The sequence below is a fragment of the Canis aureus genome, chromosome 20, assembly GCF_053574225.1.
Source record: "Canis aureus isolate CA01 chromosome 20, VMU_Caureus_v.1.0, whole genome shotgun sequence".
Lineage (NCBI taxonomy): Eukaryota > Metazoa > Chordata > Mammalia > Carnivora > Canidae > Canis > Canis aureus.
In genome coordinates, this window is record NC_135630.1 from 24663099 (window position 1) to 24685320 (window position 22222).

A 22222-nucleotide genomic window follows, 5' to 3' on the forward strand; every position below is an offset into this window, starting at 1 on the left:
GTGTAGTTTCCAGTTGGAAACCTCAGCTGAATTACTATTTACCCAATAGCAGTCTACAGGAGGGAATCCTACATTCAAAACAAAACAAAAACCTTTACATTCTCATTGACATATTGATAGAACTGAAAAAAAGTATAATAAAATTTCTTTTTGGTGTAAGACAAAAGTGAAAAGTGAGCCAATGACAGACTGTGGGAAGTGTCTTTCGTTTTCCACTGAATAAAGTAACCATAAGAACGGTACAGTAGACTCCCTTTCCAGGAGCAGAAAATTAATTTCTTTATAACTTAATGAGATGGGAAAAGTGTAGCTGAATGAAAGAGATATGATTTAATGAAAGGGCCTGAGACATGTCAAGTTCCCTTTTTTGCTCAACCACTTTTGCCAAGAATAAGTAAAGAGGGAGAAATACTATAAGAGAAAATGAACAGAGTGACTCATTGGTGTGAGGAAATGGAAAAGATTATTGATGAACATGAGGAACTCCATCAGTAGGAGAGCATTCTTTAAGATTCTGGGAGAGTTGAAGTAGACTGTTGGCAAACAAAGAGCATTAAAAGTCTTATAGACAGAAGAAAAATAGTTGCCTAAATGAGGGGCGCTTAGGTGGCTCAGTCAGTTAAGCCTCCAACTCTTGGTTTCAGCTCAGGTCGTGATCTCATAAGTCATGAGATCAAGCCCCAAGTGGGCAGGGGGCTCTGTGCTCTGTGGGGAGTCTACTTGAGATTCTCTCCCTCAGCCCTGCCCTCAACTCATATGTACATGCACACACTTTTTCTCTCAAATAAATAAATAAATCTTTAAAACAGAATTGTCTAAGTGAGAATAATATTCAAAATCCAAAATGAATGTTAAATAGAAGTTGACATGCTCCTACTACTATGAAAAAACTAATATATGAACATGAATTTGTGACCTGTAATTGTAGGTCTTGAAATACAAAAGAAAGTGAGAGGAGAATTGAAATGTATTTTTTTTTTTTTGGACAAATACATTTCCAGTAATTCTTGGAAATAAGGATCCAACTTGGAAGTAAGAAGGAAAAGTATCCAAATTTTAAGAAGAGCCACTAGAATTGAATTTGCTTAAGTTTGTCTTGTCTTTGGATTTTTTTTTCTTTCTGTTTTTAACTTAAAGGCAGTACCTGAAATTGGCTTTTAATAACTTTGGCACAAGTGAAGGGAGGATTTCCCAGTAACTGAGGACAAATTCTAGATCTGGACATTCTTCCCAACATAAAAAGCCCTGGGAAAATTCTTTTGATGATTCAGAGAGTAATATAAACTTATGACACTTGGAAAGATTATAAAGGAAAAACTTCCTGCAAACTACAGTAAGTTGACACACGTTTTCTGTAACCACATTGTTGAAAAAAAAAAAAAAGAACTAGTTTCCCTTTCCTTATTTCCCTTTTTTGAAAGCTAAGCTAGTATTCTTTATCAAAATGAATTTTTTATGATCAAAATATTATTCTCTACTTTGTAAAATGGATTATGATAAAAATATAAAGTGAGTGAAACAGTGAAAGCATTTTTTAAGTATGAAGTGCTATTGCCATCATTACCATCATCATCTTCTTCATTATTTTTATGCTAGTAGATTGAGCTTGAGACCCCCGAATTTTTTTTTCACATTTTTCTCATATAATGACTAGCTTCTTTCTTGAATCCCATTATCTAATTGCAGCATTAGTGGCTGTGTAATATTTTTCTAAAAGACATATTTATTTATTTAAGGGGGGTAGGTGCAATGGGAGAGGGAGAGAATCTCAAGCAGACTCCTCACTAAGCATGGAGCCTGATGTGGGGCTCGATCTCATGACCGTGAAATTATGGACCTGCATAGAAACCAAGGGTCAGATTCTCCACCAAATGACCCACCCAAGTGTCCCTGTGGAATATTTTGATTCTCTCTCTTTTTTTTTTTTCTATCAGAAAAAAATGTATTGTATTTGTTTAGTTTTCATTAGGAAATATCTGAACGGTTGGCTAGAAAAGCTCTGCCTGCATGTTCTTAGGCAACAAGAAGGCCTGTCTTGGTTCTGTTGGCACACCGGCTTGACTCATAAAGTTTATAGATTTCTTTTCCAATAGGAATCTGGGATAAGCAGCAAAAACAAAATAATTCTTTTTTTTTTTTCTTCCAATGAGGAAGCTTACTTTTTAAAATAAATCTTCTTTAGATCATTAAAGATCAGTTAAGAAATGTTTGCAATTTTTTATACTAGCATATTGAGATATTTTCTTTTGAATCATGCTCATTTTCAGACAAAATATTCCCGATATGTACTCTGCATCACCTGTGTTTCTGCTGCATCATCACCATAGGTCCTCCTTATTCCAGCGTCATCTTTTTTTTTAGACTGTATTTATTTACTTATTTATTTATTTATTTATTTGAGAAAGAGAGAGACAGAGAGAGCATGAGCAGGGGATAGGAACAGAGAAAGAGGGACAAGCAGACTCCACGTTGAGTGCAGAGCCCATCCCAGGATTTGATCCCATGACCCTGATATCATGACCTGACCTGAAAGTAAGAGTCAGATACTTAACTCACTGAGCTGCCCAGGAACCCCTCCAGCATCATCTTTATGTACACTTGCTTTTTCTTAATTATACATAGTTATAATTTTTTATTTTAAAATAGTATCCAAATCCATGTATATGATGTTGGTATGTGTTGTCTAAGGAAGAAAGTAATCTCTTTTACCTGAAATGTCCAAGTTTGTTGATCATGAAATGCTGCAGAAACAGTTCCATCAGCAATGGAGTAGTCCCTCTGATCTTTAGATTTATACTCAAAAACCAGAAAATGTGTGAAAGTCACATCTGTTTTGTTTGTTTTTATATCCCCATACTTAGCGCAGTGCCTGATCATATCCATAATCAATAAATATTTATTATAAGAATGCATACATGAATGCAGGTGAGGTCAACACATGAGCAAAGTATGAGAAAAATAAAATTATCTGCATTGATATAGAGTGATAAGGAATTAATGTCCTTACTGAAAAGAGAAAACAAAATTTTTAATTCAGATAGGATTATAGTTTTTGGAAGCTAAATTTCTCTTTGCTGATTACTATTTATTCCTTGTAGAAATTAATCTCTAGGCATTGAGTGGTATAAATTGGTAAGATTTTTGTTTGGATATGACCCCTGAGGTCAAGCAATTCACATCTAGCCTTCAAGAAAGCTCCACACCTTTGAAACTTTCCTGAATTCTATTCCTTAATGGCTCAGGCTCCTGCATCAAATAAGTACATAAGTACATGATGTCCAGTAATTTCCAACTGTGTTATTCCTATCTCTCCCATCTAGGTAAAAGGTTCTTTGCAGGGAATCAACCTGGGGGACTAAGTGAACTCTGGTAGGGGTGCAGCTACCTGCTTGTCATGTAATGACCATGAGCTAGGAACTTAACATGTCTGAATTTCAACTTAATCCTTGTTGCTGTCAAAGACACTCTCCTGACAACCATATAGGACTGTTATAAAGTTCAAATTAAAGCAAATAAAATGCTCCAAACCACAGAACTCATGTGTGCAAGATTATGTATATATATTTTTCTAAACTGAATTTAGGACTAGGACTCCCATCCTGTCTCTTGGAAGATAATTTAATCTGGTTGGCTACCAGAGATGTCAGCTACTTTATTGGTTTCTCAGGCAATTTATACTGCAGGACTTTTTTTCTCTCCCTCCTTCTTCCCATAATGGCACATAGGATCTGTGAAGCATATTCTGTGAAGCAATCCAGGTGGAGTAGGATTGTCAGATGTAGCAAATAAAAATATAGGATACCCAGTTAACTTGGAATTTCAGACAAACAATGAAATATTACATGGGGCTTACTTATACAAAAAGAAAGAAAGAAAGAAAGAAAGAAAAGAAACGTATACCTGGAATCCAAATTTACCTAGATTTTTCTGGCAACTTTACGGTGAAGGCATTTTAGGTTGCAGCAATCAACCATCTTACAATGCCCTTGGCACTAATGTAAACCACTCCTTAAGGTCTTTTCACTGGCCTATATCTTCACTGGCAGTCACTGAAGCTTCTATGTCATTCATTTTACCTCCTATTCCAAATGGTAAATACTGCATCCTTCTCAGTTAATCATTTTTGCATTCTTCTCCGGAAATGTAGGAAATTTCTGGTTCTGCTTCCACAGCACTCTGGGGTTGTGCTGTCTCAGGACATAGACATGCCACACAGTCTAGCTAGGTACCGTGGTGGTATGGAGAAATTCTCTTCAAGACTTGCCCCTTCCCCAGGCTTAACCCAGAGGGTGAGGCTGGAGCTGTTTCTGCTCTTTGCTGTTCAATCTGGGCAGTTGGATAAATGATGGATGAGTCCCTAGAAGTAAGAGAGTAGAGTTCCGTTTTTTCACAAGCCCTCACAACCATCCAAATACTCTTCTTCCCTGATCTTGTCTCATTTTCCCTCAGGCCATGAAACCTTATCTATTCTTCAATGAGGGAGTGGGGGGTGGAGGAGATAAGGAAAAAGTTATATTGACTTTTCCATCTACCATTTTTTCTATCAGTTAATGGCACAAAATTTAGGCCTGGATTCTGACTTTTTCTCAAACATTTTGTTCTGAAAGTTTCAAATATATAGCCAAGTTGAAAGGATTTTATGGTATATACCTGTATGTCCAACCACCTAAATGTTGCCACCAACCTACTCTGCTTGTTTACCATGCATCTGTCCACCTACTCACCCTTCTTTGCATGCATCAATCCATGTAATTTTTTGAGGCATTTCAAAATAAACTGCAAAAGAGGAATTAGTCTTAAATAAATTAATCATAGTTTTCAGGAAAAAAAAAATTAGCTTTTACAATTCAAAGCTTTGGTTTTCACGATGGCCCCTAGAGTTTGGAGAGTCTATTTTGAAAATCAAAGATTGAACATGGACTGTTTTTCCTTTTGCATTCAATGGCAAACTTAATCAGCCCTGGAGGCAAAAGATATCATTAACCAAGCAAAGAAAGGATTAGTTACTTAAAACAAAGAGCAATGCCTATTTGGAGGGATCATCAGTTAATGCATCAAGATATTAACTTATAAGATGTAATAAAACACTGTAAAAATAAAGGAAATGTTATTGAAGACCACATTTATGCCTTTTAAAAATCCCCCCATAGCATGTGCAATCATTTATATTGTTTATTTATTAAGCAGTAACCAAGGTTAAGAGAAAAAAAGTTAAATCAGGATTTGTATGGAGGCAAATATATACAGGAAATAGGAAAGGGTGGAATATTTACCTAAAATATTTACCTATAAAATGAATTTAAAAAAACACACTGAATTAGAACAGTGTTTTAAAAATGGGTTGATACTCCTACTTGATCTTTTCTGATTTGGAGACAATATATATATAGCTTTGTGTGTCACTGTGATCATTCTCCTCTGGGCCATATTCTTAGAAGTGGAGGTGTGCTATGATTTCCTACTGATGATTCATGCATAAACAGATTTTTTCAATAAAAGAATGGTATCACTACTCTGAACCCTGAAGGTATTATGTTGGCTCCTACCTTCAAGAAGCTTACAGCTTCTCAGAAGAGAAAGGTACATAAAACTAATGACTGTTTTACTGTAAATGCTGGAATCGATGCTTCACAAAGCACTCTGGGATCATAAAGGAGGAACTATCTGCTCTGAAGAACCAGGGGAGCCTTCAAAGCAGGGGCTGATAGTCTAGCTGGCTCAGAGTGTCTGCTGCTTTGTGAAACCCTGAGAAATCTTCAGACGTGGAAGTTGCATGAAGTCTTCAGTTTCATTAAGACTACAGACTAGTCAGCAAAAACCAATTTGCCCTATGATATATTTGATATGCACTAAAAACTAAAAGTGAATAGTGGGGACAGACTTCAAGCAACATTTCTAAATTTCCTGAAGGAATTGCTTCAGAGTTTTAAGCCGGGGGGACAAAAGCTTATATCTCCCATGATGTTATAGAATTTGGGACACTTCTCTCACCTGACTCTCCTGGTCTAAGCTCAAACTTGGGGTCTGAAGGACAGGTGATTTCCTAGTTTAGAGGCCAAAAAGTTGAAGGTTTTGATCCTTAGATCTTTTATAATATCTTTAGAAGATAGCTGATTCAGGAATATTCTTGATTTAGTTTTGGGTAGAGGGGAGGCTTTATGGGTATCCTGAGCATTTTGTGTACTTGAGTAGGCACTAAAATACTAGACATTATCTTAGATTTGAGGAATATGGAATGAACACAACAGACAAAAATTATTATCAGTGGAGTTTACATTCTAATGGTGGGAGGCAACAAAGGAGAAGAATCTATGATGTGTTATATATGGCACTACAGAAAAAAACGGCAACAAAGATAGAAAGTGCTGGAGTGGAGAGCAACTTAAAATCAAGAAACAGGTGCCATTTAAGCAGTCCCCTGTTGAAGGTGAGGGGGTGAGCCATGTGGGTATCTAAGGGAAAGACAGTTCTAGGAGGTGCACAACAGGTTTGTGGAGCAGCAGTGTGGACAAGACAGAAAGCAGAGTGAGCAAAGGGAAGAGGAGTGAGAAAGAAGTCAGGGAAGCACAGGCGAGGGCCTTGTGGGCCATCTATGGAGTTCTACTTTTGCTCTGAGTGAGATGAGAAGTCTCTGAAAGGTTTTGTGCAGAGGGATGACCCGAAATGGCATATTTTTAAAGACTCACAATAGCTCCTATATTAATAATAGATGGTGGGATGGGGTGGGGGGAGGAGCATGAGTGGAAGCACAGAGGCTATTAGGTTATTGCACCTAAGGGCTAAGGGGGGCTTGATCAGTGCAAAGATATGAAGCATCTTACCCAAGGTCACATAAAAGGAGGATATAACACAGAGACAGATTTCAGCCATTACTGGATGTTCTCTAAAAATGTTCATATGAGTGAAATTAGGACACAAACACTAAAGTTCAAAAAAAAAAAAAAAAAAAAAAAAACAAACACTAAAGTTCCCATTTCAAAAAAAGTTGTAAAAAGGTATGTCTATTGGACCCTGCCACTCCCTCATCGAACCGAGGAAGCCTCCAGGGTCTAGTGCCAATGTGCTGCTCTCTCTTCTTGTATGTTTTCAAAATGCCTACAAAATATTCAGATAAATTGGATACAGGTTATGAGAGGAAGAGGAATCAAATATATCAACTCCAAGATTTGTAAACTATAGATCATGAAAGTTGCCATTGACTGTGATGAGGAAGACAAGTTTTATGGGGAAGAACAGGAAATACGTCTTATACAAGTGGAGAAGGAGATGCATCCAAATAGAGATGACAAGAATGTGATTAATAGCAGAGTCTGGATGATTCATTCTGAGTGTCCTAAATGAACTGACCATTAAATATTTGGAGTACCACAAGCCATTAAATATTTCAAATACTATTTTTGATATCTATCAAGTGGTACTACAGTTGTCAACCTCACTCATATGGTATATAATGCATATATCCAGGTTCCTTTTTAGGAAAAAGACATGTTGATCATGTAAAGTTCCTTCTCTCAAGGGTCTTCAGTGGCTCCCCGTGGCTTATGCAATAAAGCCAAAATTTCTTAATGTGCAATGTAAAGCCTTTCACAGTTTGATCCAAATCAACTTTAGATGAGCTCTACTTAGTCACATTGAGCTTGTTAGAATCCTTTATACTTAGGTTTGTCCACTTCTGTTCTGTTTATGTTGCTCACATTATAACAACATACTCAGCTTTCACCATGTATCCAAATCCCATCCACCTTTCAAGGCCCACGGGGAACTGAAGCTCCTTCCATAACAATTAAGGCTGAGAATGAGCTCTCTCTCCTCTGAATCCTTCCATGCAGGTGTGTGTGTGCATGTGCACATATGTGTGTATACATTAACTTCATTAGAAGCAAGGACTTTTGCTTATTATCCTTTGGCATCAACTCAGTGCCAAAGGAACACAAATGATTGGTAGTCCTTTCCTTTTCTCGTATTATTTGTTGCACAAGTAATTTGATCACTATCCCTATATTTAAGATCATATTGTTATTAATATCTAAGCTTTTATATGTGTTATCACAGAGAGCAAGGAGGATACCATTGTGTCCCCAAGAGGAGGACACTGTTACTACTCTTATCTTACAAATGTGGGAGTCGACCCTCAGTAGTCTGAAGCCTCATGCCCACAGTCACAGGTAGTGAATGGTACAGCCAAGTTATGAATCCAAATAAGCTGACTCCATTCAGACCTTTGCATTCCCTGGATAGCACACTCCCTTAAAATTTTGTGCAAGCAGGCTCAGGACGCAAAGGAAGGTTTCAACCCTCATGCTAAAGCAGGTTCAGGAAGCAAAGGAGGGTTTCAACCCTCATTCTAAAGGATAGAAAAAAAAATGTTTATTTTACCTGACAAAGAATGCTCCCAGGCATTTATAGAAATGTGATTATCTGTCTTAAACTAGTTTTGAAAGAATTATCAACTCAAGTGACAGTTACAGACCCGTGACTGGTTGTTCCTCATTCCTTTTTCTTCACTATATCTCTTCCTTTGTTCATTATTTTCCTCTGTGTAATGTTTTAATCACTTGAGAATGAGGACTCTTCAGGATCCTTTTGGAAACATGGAGTGGCATGTCTTTTTCTCTGAGGGTTATTGCTGCTAGTAAGACTTCTCACGAAACAAAGCTTAATGAAAAGCCAGACTCTTATGTATGTAGCACATGCGAGAGGGCGGGAGGTGATGTGAGGAGGGCATGTGTAACAGAAAATATGCAGTACATTTCTCAGACTGGCCCTAGTGCAAGTTCCTCTTTTCTCAAACCAAACTTGGGGCTCTCCAGAAGAGTTATTGCTAATTCATAAATTACCACACGGTTCTCTGGAGCTAATAGAAAATCTGTTTACTGTTAAACTACATAGCAGAAGAGGCAGAGGAATTGTCATGAAAATGCAAACGTAGAGGATTTCCATTCAGTAGAAGCCATCACACCATGCTGTGCTGCAATAATGAGTGTGCATCAGGAAACCCGTACAGAAGAGACCCAAAAGACACCAAGGCCAAGGACAGTACTTTCTGGCAAAAAATGTTCTTACCAGTCACTCCTCTATGTTAATGTTACCACACCCACTGGGTTTATTATTACCAAATACACAGATAAGGCTGAATGGAACCTTGAATAATACAGATAAATATAAAATATCTGTATCTATCTATCTCTCTCTATATATGTATGTGGGGGAGGAGGATCAGAAGAAAATATTTTCATGTTATAGTTTTGGTTTTTTTCCTTTTTTGATGAGCAGGTTTCAGTGTTAATGAAGTGTCAGTCTCCAGGAATTCTCTGCTTATATACCCTAAAATCAGATCATCTGTGAGTCATAACTCTTACTTTTAGAAATCTGAACAATTTGATTCCCACCTGCACTTTTTGGAGCTTGCCTTAAGGAAACATCACTCCATTTCACTCAAGTGGACCTTCTAAACAAATCAGGAGACCAGCAGAAAACAAAACCATGTACACACACACACGCACACACAGCAAAAAAATCTATACATTCGGCACGCGGATATACACCAAATTATTCATTCAGCAGAATGCGTTGAACACCTGCTGCGTGTCAGGGTACTGTAGATACAGAGGTGACCCTGCAAACATGTAAATAAACTATTACAAATGCTAAGTAAGGGCTCTGCTTGGTTGGTAGAAAGAGGTCAAATAAGGTCATGGGCAAGGGAAGCATTAGCCAAGTTTTCCAGATCAACTGGTTGGAGGGAGCTCAGAAGAGGGAATGTTCTGGGCAGAGAAAGCAGCATGTATTAGACAGATGGCTTTTTCAGGAAATGAAAGGGATTCAGGATGGCTGGAGCACAGGAAGAGTTGGGAAGTGCTGGAAGATATGAAAGAGAAAAAAGACAACCAAATCTTGGTCACCCATTATTCTCTTTTAGAGAGTTTGAACTTCAGGAGTTTTAGAGTTTATCCCACATAGAAGAGGCTATCTCATAGGAAGGTACAAAGAAAAATGTAAATTAAATGATTGACTATAAATTCTTGTCTTCCTTCAGCAATACGTTCTTTTTTTTTTTTTTTCTATATTCTTGGCTCTATTTTCCTTCCTCTCTAACAAGACCAGACTGAGGTCTTCTGGTCTACCATAACCCATTTGTGTAGCTCCAAGCATCTGTCATTTCATGCTTTTATCTGACTACCCAGTATTCCATTACCTCAATGCCTGGTAAAATGATGAGTCAACTAGTTAACACTAAAATGTTAGTGCAGAGGAAAAGCTTGAACCACAAATGGATCATGGAGAAAATCTGGATTTGACTTGTGGAAAAGACAGTCTTAAACTTGAGAACTGAGTTTAAACTTTCTGCCAATGTAAAAGATAAGCTTTGCAAACATGCCCGTTTTTGTTGTAATGAATTTTCTCTTTTAGATCCATAGGAATTAGTAGCACTTACAGAATTGCATATGACTCATTAAGTTCCACAGGGCTAAGCTCACAGTAAGAAAGCATTGCCAGAAAATCTTGCCTTTAGGGAAGCAAGTAACCGAGTTGTCAAAAAAGTCAACAGTTACCTAATTCTCTGGGAAATACAATGAAGTTATGGCAGTTTGGCTACTGAAGAAAGACTTGGTTTGCCCAGGCTTTCTGTGGTAACTTCCTCCTCCAGTGGGAGAAACTGCCAGTAAAGGAAGAATGACAATTTACGTACCATAGGCAAGGCTAATAAGACTGTCTTAGTCACAGCCTGTGACCTTGAGACATCCTGGGAAATCCCTATCTGGAAGAGAAGAAAAGTTAAAATCACAGATGCTGTGCTTATGACCTTATTCTCTGTAAATCATATACAGAGTCACTTCTGTTTATTTTTAACGAAAAACTATTGCTGTTATTCTCTATCATGAGTTAACTGTGTGGTCTTTTTAAAATTTTGTATATTTGATCTCATTTTAAAAGATACCGCAGGAGACATTTTCTTTCTCTTTTTCTCCCTGTCTTCCAAGATTCCAGGAAAAACAGCTTCCCTGGCACATTTTGTACAGGGCACAACTAAAATGAGTGCTGCAGAAGGTTCTATGGAGCATGCAGAGGTAAGAACACATTTCTAGGGGATGAATTGACCATATCTAACATCGATTGCATTTCTAATAGTTAATTATGCAATGACAAATAGGAGTAGAAATGGCTAGTTTGCTTTCTTTAGATAATATCTGCAGTGTAATTTTGATCAATGTTATTTAACAAGGAAAAAATATTTGGTGTCCATTGGATTTCCTTTGATCCCTCTGAGCTATATTTCTTGTTTTGCAAAGTGAGATTAAGTCCTGTCCAAAGTCCTTTCAGCTCCCCAGTTCAGTGGGCTCCATATTTTGCTCTTGATGTAGAGAAATTTGGTTCAATGTAAATTTTAAAAAAGAATATTGGTGTAGTTGGAAATAGAACATAGAGCAAAAGAGTAGCCGTAGTAAAATATTTATGTATGTACAATTAATACCATGGTTTTTGTTGGGTTACTGCTTACTGCCAGAGAGACTTATCAAATGAACGAATGAATGAATGTGCTTTCTTAAAGTTCTTTTCAGGAGAGCCTGGATGGCTCAGTCGGTTAAGTGTCTGCCTTTGGCTCAGGTCTTGATCCCTGTGCCCTGGGATGGAGCCTTGCATTAGGCTTTCTGCTTCATGGGGAATCTGCTTCTCCCTCTCCCTGCCCTTCCCCCTGCTTTCTCTCTCTCTCTCTCTCATTCTCTCTCCCAAATAAATCAAATCATTTTAAAAAATAAATAAGGTTCTTTTTAGAGATTACCGAGGTATAATAATAGCAAACTAAGTGGAACTCTCTGGTTCATTTAGATACCTAATTTAGCAGGATCAGAATTTGAATATCTTAGAAGTTTGTCTAGATGTTCCGATAAGTGAGAAAGAAATATGCAGATACTTTAAGCACAGATTACACTATACAAAGAATAATTGTTGTGTCAGTGGGCCCTTAGTAGAACCAATGACTAAAAATCTTTGTATTTATTGAAACATCAGATGCCTCCATTAGCAGCTGGTAGATAAAGCAAATACAAATGGAAAATTCTGCCAAAACTTTGTGTTTGATTGACTTTGCTTCATTTTAATACATACCCGAGACATATGGTAACACGTTAATTAATCTCCAGAGAAACCCCTTGTGATATATTTACTGCTTATAAGCAATTCCTATTACTATGCTTTTCTCTCACACACAGATTTAGTATCTAGCTTTTCAGTAACTCTTATTTACAAAATAAAAACCAAAGTCCAAATGTTTTACAATTTCTTTCCAGAGAAAATCATATATGCCAAAAAAACACACTCTAATTACTCTTAATCAGGATTCCTGGAAGGCTGGGTCATACAAATATTTATTGGTCACAGATTTTTTTTGTCTATATCACAAATAGAAAGGAGACTTTTTGAGGACCCCCAGTCTGTGTTTCCAAGCATAGCCTGGAATAGGAGAAACTTGAACTTTAGTATAGAATTACTATAACCTCTGAAATTTATTAAATATAGGTGGGATAAATAGGCAGAGCACAAAGGGTTTTTAGGGCAGTGAAATTATTCTGATACTACAATGTCATTATACATTTGTTCAGACTCATAGAATGTACAACACCAAGAATAAACCCTGATGTAAACTACAGATTTGGGTGACGTGTCCATAAAGGTTCATCAAATACAACAAATGCAGGGCTCTGGTAGGAGATGTCGATAATGTGTAAATAGGTATGGGGGCAGCAGGCATATGGGAAATCTCTGCCCCTTCCAGTAGATTTTGCTGCGAACCTAAAACTGCTCTAAAAAAATGTCTATTAAGAAGAAAATGGGTTCTGTTTCGGTATTCATGGTGCCGTGTGTTTAGCAAGATCCCACAGTGACTTTTCTGTGTTCTTGTACTAAGAACCACTGGATTGGAATCTGGTCTCACTGTACTGCTTTGCTGAGCTCAGGCCACCCTAAATACAGTTGGCTCATAGCATTTTTCATGTCAAAGTACCTAATACTCAGCCTGTTCTCATGCAGAACGAGTCTAGACTACCTAAAAAAATGGAAAGCCCTTATAAGACCCAACGTATTATCACCTGGACTTTTTTTTTTTTTGAGATTTTATTTATTTGTTTATTTGAGAGAGAGAGTGTGTGAGCAGGGGGAGAGGCAGAAGGAGAAGCAGGCTTCCCCCTGAGCAGGGAGCCTGATACAGGGCTCCATCTCAAGACCCCAGAGATTATGATCTGAGCCATGATCCCAGGACCCCCAAGATCATGACCCGAGCCAAAGGCAAACAACCAACTGAGCAACCCAGGTGCCCCTGTCACCTGGATTTTGATGTTACTTTCAGAACTCAGCCAAATCAGCTTTTTAAGGTCAGAAGTAAGTATAATAATTCTGAATTTATTGACCCACAGAGGATTTTCTCTTTTAAAATGTGGTCCTAATTGTACATGGGTCCGAATAAGAAGAAGCTAAGAAAACTGAGAACAGAATTTATAAAGATATAAAGTATCATCCAGTCCTAAAACATTGAGTGAGACATAGATAAGTAGGGAAAAGATAGAAAAATAGTTTTATAAATCATTTCTAATGAAAAAAAAGCCTTGAAATTCCATGGTGATTGTAAAAGAACACTTCCTATAAATGTTTTTGATGAAAGCCAACACATTTTTAAAAGATTTAATTGTTCGTGAATATCTGTAATCAATTTCCATATAACTATGGAGCCTAAAACTGAATAGCAGACTTAGGAGTATCCTCATCACCAGATTCATTGTATTGTTTATATGACTCAGAAATGAGATGGTAACAAGACTATTGAGTTAGTATAGAGAAAACAGCACTTAAGTGAACTTTGTTGGTGGTCCATTTAGACAGATGGCCCACAGTTTCCAGAGCTTTTGTGCTTTCTTTAAATAAATACCCCCAATGCTGGAAGAAAAAAAAAAAAAAAAAAGCTGAAGAGAAAGGTGGTTAACTTTTTTGCTGTGCCAATGATTTTTTATTTATCTAAATATATAACCTACTAGCTTTATTCAAAGGGCTGGTTAAAATTGCAATATACCAGATAACCAACCTCGATGCCAACCTCTCTATAACATAATTATATGATGGACATTGAGGTAACTAATTTATTATAGTCTTAGAATCAACTTGCTGCCTTTCAGTTGTATCTATTAGTCTTTTTTTTCTTGACAGTTCTATCATTCCTCTGACTTTTACCAGGGCAGCTCTTCAGATATGGACACATCTACAGAAATGACTTTTTTTTAGAAATGTTTATTACTTAATGTAAATATCCAAAATATATCCATGAAACTTAACCTGATTTCTATAAGAACTGTACTCTTAGTTTCCTTTTTTTGGTGGTGGGGTGGAGGGAGATTGAAACCCAAACTCATTAAATCCTGATTTCTCATTTGTCTATTGAATAGATAACATTTGTAATTTATTAGAGAATTATTTTCTCAATTACTTCATATAAAGGAATCTGAAACATAATATAAAGCTTATCCATCAATAGGTCTCTATGAGGGACTATGGTGTGAGGACTGTTACCACTACAATAAGATATTTTTTTATGAATCGCAGCAGGAGAGTTGGCCAAATGCATTTCTACTCTTTATGTTATAGAGTTTTGTTTCACTGTTTTTATTTTTTTTTAAGTGTGATCAATCATCAAGCAGAAAGAACTTGACAAATTCTCTTGAACAAAAGATAAGGTGCTTGGAAAAACAGAGAAAAGAGGTAATTAAAAAATACTAGTTGAAGCAACTTGTACCATGATTTAATGCTAAGAATAAAATAGAATGTATATCTTGAGTCTTATTTTTGTTATTGGGTCACAGTATTTATCTCTAGGATATTGCATGACATTATTTTGAAAGTGAGTGCTTTTTCTTATTCGCCTATATTTCTCTTACTCAGTCTCTCAGTGTCTGTAAATGAGTGAAAAATGACAAAGTTGGGCAGCCCAGGTGGCTCAGTGGTTTAGTGCCTGTCTTTGACCCAGGGCGTGATCCTGGAGTCCTGGGATCGAGTCCCGCATCGGGCTCCCTACATGGAGCCTGCTTCTCCCTCTACCTGTGTCTCTGCCTCTTTCTCTCTCTGTGTCTCTCATGAATAAATAAATAAGATATTTAAAAAAATGACAGTCATAAATCCAATAATTATAATCAATTTTTCTCAGAACTTAGATGTTTCCTCCACATGGACTATGTGAGCTTATCATCTGTGCCAATATGCCTTGCAACTTGAACACAACTTGAAACTCAAACTGTTAAAGGCCTAAAGTGTAATTGACTTAGGGGCTATGACTTCATGAGCTGGACATCCAACCACATAGGGGTTAGGGGTAATTATCATTAAAAAAACTGCTTGTTTCAAAAATGCCATTAGGGATGTGATGGGTGCTATTTTGAGTTCTATTTTTCTGAGTTTAATGAATGTTAGAAACTCTTTATTCTTCTTGACAGATGAAGAGGTGAAAAGTGTTAACAATTTTAGCACTGTGTATTTTGTCAATTTTTAAATTCCTTTTCTTAACCATTATAAATGTTACATCCCTCATGGTTTTCTCTGTGGTGAGGTCTACTCCTCTTCGATACTGCATAAAATATTGTGCCATTCTGGAAAATTACTGAACAATAGCAGAGTAATAGTACTATAACATAGAAATGTTAACGTTAATCCTTAAGATGCCAACAGATCAGATATCCTTATATAATAATATTATATAGTCTCTACTAAATACCTATAGTCCTTAATCCTTAAGATGCCAACAGATCAGATATCCTTATATAATAATATTACATAGCCTCTACTAAATACCTATATCTATTTCCAGCATAAGACTTATCTAGTGACTGCCTGTCTGAATTATATATTTTATTTTATTTTATAATTTGGAGAATATCTTGCTTTTTAGTCATTGTGACTATCTTCTTGATCTCTGTCCTATATTGAAAGTGTTGGAATTAATTTCTCTTAATGTAGGAAATTACAGACTTCCCTTACAAGAAAAGTAAAACGTGGGTCACAGTGTTTTTTCTTCCTTTTATCTAGTACATAATTTTAAAGCTTCCAAATTTCAGCCTAAATCATTTCTAAATATTGTCTTATGATAAAACTATTAGTCCTTGAAAATCTATCCTTTGAAAAAGGTGGTATTATCCATTCATTGCATATGCATTACAAATAATGTGTTGATTTTAAAAAGCATAATATTGTAAGCACATGATCAGTTATTGTGATTTGGAATTTGTTAATATAAATTCTGTTTTTAAAAGCTAGAAGAAATACTTCATTATAATAATCAGTGTAAGCACATAGAAAAATATGGAAAGATTTGAAAAAAAGACCCTTTACATATTAATAAATCTTACATAAAACCATCAACACTCACAAATTTTTATGGGATTTTGATTGGGTTAAACACAGATGAAAATTCAAATAACTAAGCAGAGTTGAAAGTTGCTAATAAATGGTTCAGCTGACTAGGCAAGATACACTGAGTACCTAATAGTTTTTCATATATGAGCCAGTTATGAAAATGGGGAGAGTGTACTGAATTAAATCATCCCAGCCCTACCAGTATTTGGTGGAAGGAATACTGTCTTCACCCATGGCTTGCAAAATCTTAGTAACCTGAAAAAGTGATTTCATTTTGGCCAAATTTCCGAATGGGCAAAGATTCATATTGATTTACCAAACTTTAATAATTTCAGCTCCTGGAAGTTAACCAGCAATGGGATCAGCAATTTAGAAGCATGAAAGAGTCATATGAAAAAAAGGTAAATACCCCTCTGTTTAGTATTTGCTTTAAATCAATTAGCTGGGGACCAAGTCTGTAAAGATTCTCACTGATTTCAGCTGAAGGAGATTTGTGGCTAGCCAACTGTTGAAAAACGATGCGGGTGGGGGAAAGGTGTTGAGTGTATTATTGGCCTCTTGGTACTGAAGATTAATGAAAGATATCAGTGAATTATCTTGAGCATGGCAAAATAAAAAAAAAAAAAGTACTAAAATAGCCTCTAGAGATGTCTCTAGAGTTCTTATGCACACATTTATCAGAGCTCACAGAAAATCCTGGCTTTGGCTTTGTTCTTAGCAGTCACGAACACACAAGGTTACAAGTGAGATGAGAGATGGTTCAAAGTCCAGACTGTTTTATATAAGGCTAGTTCTCTAAATCTTTAACTAGATAGCACAAGCTATTTCCACAGAAAAATAAACAACGGTAACAGTGAAAGTATGAGGGGAAGTGGGACATCCCCTTTTCCACTAACGTGTGTTCTCTATCAAGAATCTTTTGCTTTGGTGAGAAACCTTTTGGAGAGCATACCTTTTAATAGATAAAAGTCAATTTATCATTTTAAATTATCCCACGTTCAAAGAGGGAGAAAAAGAAAAAGTAAATTTCCCTAAATAATTCAGAATTAAGAAACCTGACCACAAGTGAGTAACATAGTAATATTGTTCTTTTCTTCCCCATTTTGATAGGCAGAAGTATTTAGCAAGTGCAGGATACAGTTCCCACTGCACCAGGGCCACCCTGGTCAGGCCACCTGTTCTATTCAATGGGGTGCAGCTTTGGCCTTCACCCTTTCCTGAGGCTTCTCTGCTGGACCCGCATCACTTTTGAAGACTAACTTAGCATTTTGTAGCGGCGTAAGCATCGCACAGGACTGATGAGTGAAAAGCCATGTCTGGTTTTTTTTTTTTTTGTTTTTTTTTTGTTTTTTTTTTTTTTTTTTTTTTCTGGTGCAGACCTGTTTGTTCACTTAACTCCCTACTCGTCGCTGCTGCCCTTTTCAGGCCAGGAAAAGGCACACACCGAGAGTCAGGTTTAGAAGGGCAGGTCCAGAAGTGTCCCGGCCTAAGGTCTAAATGTTATTCCCTCGGAAGCGGTGTGGTTTGGAGAAAAGGAGGGAAGGGGCTGAAGGCTGGTTACGGGGTTTGCATCCCGCACCCCACCCCGAGGAAGCTCTTTTTAAGCTGCACTTGTCGGGATCTTTGCGAAGGCTGGTGGGAAGCGGAACCTGCCGACAGGGGCCGCCAGGAGCGGGGGGGCCTTGGGCTCGGGCGTGACTTTCAGAAGGCGCGTCTGCAACTCTCTGTAAACGACTTCTCCAGGTCGCAGAGCTGAAAACGAAACTGGACGCGGCAGAAAGATTCCTCGGCGCGCAGGAGAAGGAGAGGGAACAGACTCAGAGGGACAGCGACAGGCTGCGCGACCAGACCCGCCAGCGGCTGCAGCGCCAGGAGGTGGGCGGGGCGCGCGCAGCGGACCGCCCCCGCCCCCGCCCCAAGGCCTGAGCATGCGCACTCCGCACTGGGGCGGGGCCCACGGGGCGCGCCGGGGCCCCGGAGCCGCAGAGCAGCGCGCGTGCGCGGCGGTCCGAGCTAGGGGTCCGCGCTGCTCGGCTGCTCCGTGCGGCCCCCGCGGACGGGCGTTCGTGGCGGGGGCGGGGGTGGGGGTGGGGGGGTGCGATCCGGGGACGTGGCGCTGCCTTTCTAGAGCATTTCAGCCTAGAGAATCAACCCTGCTTGGACTCATGTATATTATTTTATTACGGGTGTTAATAATGATGGGCAGTCTCTTGCCTCTGCACAGCTGCTTTTCAGCGTACAGAGTTTTACAAATAGGTCTTGCGTCTGGGATCATAAGAAATACATTTGGGGGACGGCCTCGCCCTCATCACCTCGTTGAACTAGCTCGGTCCGTCTGTGAGGAAAATACTCTTTTTGCCATTTTAAAGATGAGAAAACTGAGATGTGAAGAGGTTGCATGACCTGTCAACCTTGCCAACCTAGTACCTGGGAACATGGGACTTGAACCCCGTCTCCAGATTATCTGTATTCATTCATTCATTCATTCATTCATTCATTCATGAAAGACACATGAGAGAGAGAGAGAGAGAGAGAGAGAGAGGCAGAGACACAGGGAGAGGCAGAAGCAGGCTCCATGCAGGGAGCCCAATGTGGGACTCGATCCTGGGTCTCCAGGGTCACGCCCTGGGCCGAAGGTGGCGCTAAACCGCTGGTCCACCCCGGGATACCCAGATTCTGTCTTTATTAATCCTGCTGAGAGCAAGATGGTGGTCCTGAAGCCACAGGCTTCTCTCCTAAAATGCTCTTGGTTTTATTATTAGTTATGGGGCTTAATGGATACTGTAGAAAATGGGAGAAAAATCTTAAGCTCTAGTGGCCTCTCATTTTTTTATGTATGTTAAGATAAAACAAGAACGGTAGCTTTCTCAGGTGAAGTCTTGTGACTGATATTGTGAGGCATTGGCTGTATTTTAACACCTACACCAATCCTCAGGCAATGCCTAAAATCAGTGCGGACAGTCCTCAGTGTAGATTTTCTTATTTTGTGAAGGGCATCTCGGGCTCAGTGGGTGGGAGGAAAGCAAACATGGTTTAGCAATGCCTTCTGGTCCTGGAGCAGTCCCTTCCTTTTCCATTTAGACCCTGATCAGGAATCATGGCAATCGTTGCCTCATGCCCTTGGAAGGAACCATATTCTAGTTGAAGTCCTTTTCTTTTAAATTATGCCAAGTTAGAAAATGATCAGTTCCTTTTCTAAGTGTGTATGAGCCCATTCTAAGGCAAAGCAAATAGACATGTTATCACTTTTTAAAAAAAATGAATCACCTAAGCTAGATATCTTAAATCTGATAATTGTATTGGGAAATACTAATTACTAAAATAGTATACTTTAACATATATATTAGCTATTTTCTCATCTTGATTTACCTACGTTCTGGAATACTTATTAGGTTAAAATCTGAATGACGTTAAGGATCCAATTCACTCTACAAAAAGTTTGCTATCTAAAATATAAAATTGGGGATCCCCGGGTGGGTCAGCAGTTTAGCGCCTGCCTTTGGCCCAAGGTGTGATCCTGGAGTCCAGGGGTCGAGTCCCACGTGGGGCTCCCTGCATGGAGCCTGCTTCTCCCTCTGCCTGTGTCTCTGTCCCCCGCCCCCTGTCTCTCATGAATAAATAAATAAAATCTTTAGTAAAATATAAAATTAAGAATTAGAAGACAGATGTTGTCTGAACCCAGAGCAAACTGGATTCAAAGCAACTGACCTTGCTTCAGTTTTTTAAAACACAGGACTTCCTGAAGGTTATCTGGAACATGCAGGAGTGATGGCATTGGACTGATTGATCTCTACCTAATTTTTTTTTTAATTTTTTTTTTAATCTCTACCCTTTAAAAGTAGTAATCACGACAACACAGTGCTCTGAATAATTATCTGTATTGAAGGCTCTCATTTGCATGAAGTTTTATCCTCTTCTCCCTGTCTTCGGTCCAGAATGATGCAGGCAGGATTGAGCTTTGAGATATTTCCTATTTTTTGTTGCAATGACACTTTTCTTTCTTTTTAGAACTTTAATTACTTTTACTAAGTCACTTATCTGTCACTTTGTAACAGTACATTGGAACTAGCTTACTCTGTGGACGCATTTGACCCTTGAAAGTGAGGATTGGGGATTTTGAGCTTTTTCTGGCATCATAAAACTTAGTATTAAAAACTACGGATTAAAGAAAGATTTTCTCTATCTGAACCCTGCCCTCCACCCAGAGAATATTGCTTACATGGAGCATTAAATGGAAATCTAGCAGGTCCTATTTTTGTTGTATTTCGGAAGTATTCCTATAATATTATCTCATCTGAATTTTATTGATTTCGATTTTGTCTTCTTGTTGTTTACTTCAGAAGGAAAAGGAGAGCCTAAATGAAGAATTACATGAATTGAAGAAAGAAAATAAGCTTTTGAAGGAAAAAAATGCTCTCATAAGCAAGAAGAAGGAACATTACGAATGTGAAATAAAACGCCTCAATAAGGTATCAGCCAGGTCAGACTGGGGAGATGGAAGGAGAGATCCCTTCTAAAAAGCACATTCCTTTTTTTTTTCTTAAAAAAAAAAAAAAAAAAAAAAAGCACATTCCTAATGGAGAGTCACAACGAAATCTGTGCTGCAGTGTAGCAACTAGTCTTGGGAGCTTACACAGGAGCTTCTCTGTAATTTTATAGAACACTCCTATCTGCATCTTTCAGCCACACATGGCTAAGGAGACTTTAAGAAATTAGTGTCCTTGCAAATAAGCATGATAAAGAGAAACAAGGAGAAAATTTAGAAGACAGAAAGAACTTTTTTTTTTTTAGTTCGAGAACCACATAAAGCAAGTGTGTGTTTGTGAACAATAGCAGACCTCTTGGTCAACCACAAAAGTTTCCTGAGGAAACAGGCTGCTCTTTAAAATCATCGCTATGGAACTGGCTGTGATGCAGTCTATATGGAATCATGCTAAATGCCAAGCCCAAGGCTGAGATTGTGGCCTAACATAGAATAAGCCTAAAATTCACTTTTAATTGGGGTGTGGGGTCTGGGGTTGCGGAAGGGGTTGGAGGAACAATTCTGTTAGAAAAACACAAGTGGTTAAATGCCTTTGCTTCAACTTAGCTAATCAAAGGGGCTACCTGTGAATTGCTGCCAAAGGATGACTAGGGAGAGTTTGTGTGTGTGTGTGTGTGTGTGTGTATCTGTGAGAGTTTTATGGACTAATAGCTTAATTTTCCTGGGGAAGGGATTTCTGACTTAAAGAAGCAAATAAATCCTTTGCTGTTGATTTTTCAGACAGTCATAACAGATGTGGACCATAGGAATATTTCTAGTACATGTTTAGATCAAGATACTCGTCTCTCAAATTAGATATTTCTTGACCAAAGTAACAGAAATTACCTTCTAAAACAAGCGTAGGTGACTGGCCTTGAAGAAGTGCTCAGTATTTTGGACTGTGCATCTTGTAGTTAACCTGTGTTCAGAGGATCATTTAAAGATCCTCAAAGTTAACGTTAAGTAATGTGCCTGTGTAGTTGACAGGTTGCTTTACAAATGTGATGCTATATTTGATCTGTTTGTGAGGCAAGTTACTGGTCAGGAGAAAGTAGAAAAGTAGAGACTTCATAAACAATGTACTTCTCTATCCTCTAAGAGAGGAAACAATGTTCAGATACAAATTTAGGGCAAATAACTTTTCCCTTTTATTCTCTGTTGGAAATCCTCAACAGATGAATTACAAGAACCAGCATTCAGATTACATTTGAAATCTTTCCCACTTGCAGTGTATTATTTGATAAGTTTTCTTCTGTTCTCTAATTCATTTCTGTAAATATTGGCACAAGAATATAAGCCCTGTAGAAATTA

General features: G+C 38.1%; 1 protein-coding gene across 3 annotated transcripts in view; it reads left to right on the top strand.

Annotated features, from left to right (window-relative positions):
• Positions 1–22222, top strand: part of TNIP3 (TNFAIP3 interacting protein 3) — a 103343-nt gene that overhangs the window by 57838 nt on the left and 23283 nt on the right. For all 3 annotated transcript variants that reach the window (XM_077861170.1, XM_077861171.1, XM_077861172.1), the window contains 5 exons: positions 10983–11069; positions 14665–14745; positions 16725–16790; positions 18133–18264; positions 20730–20858. In XM_077861170.1, coding sequence (XP_077717296.1) covers positions 10983–11069; positions 14665–14745; positions 16725–16790; positions 18133–18264; positions 20730–20858 — 495 coding nt within the window. The remainder of the gene's footprint in view (positions 1–10982; positions 11070–14664; positions 14746–16724; positions 16791–18132; positions 18265–20729; positions 20859–22222) is intronic.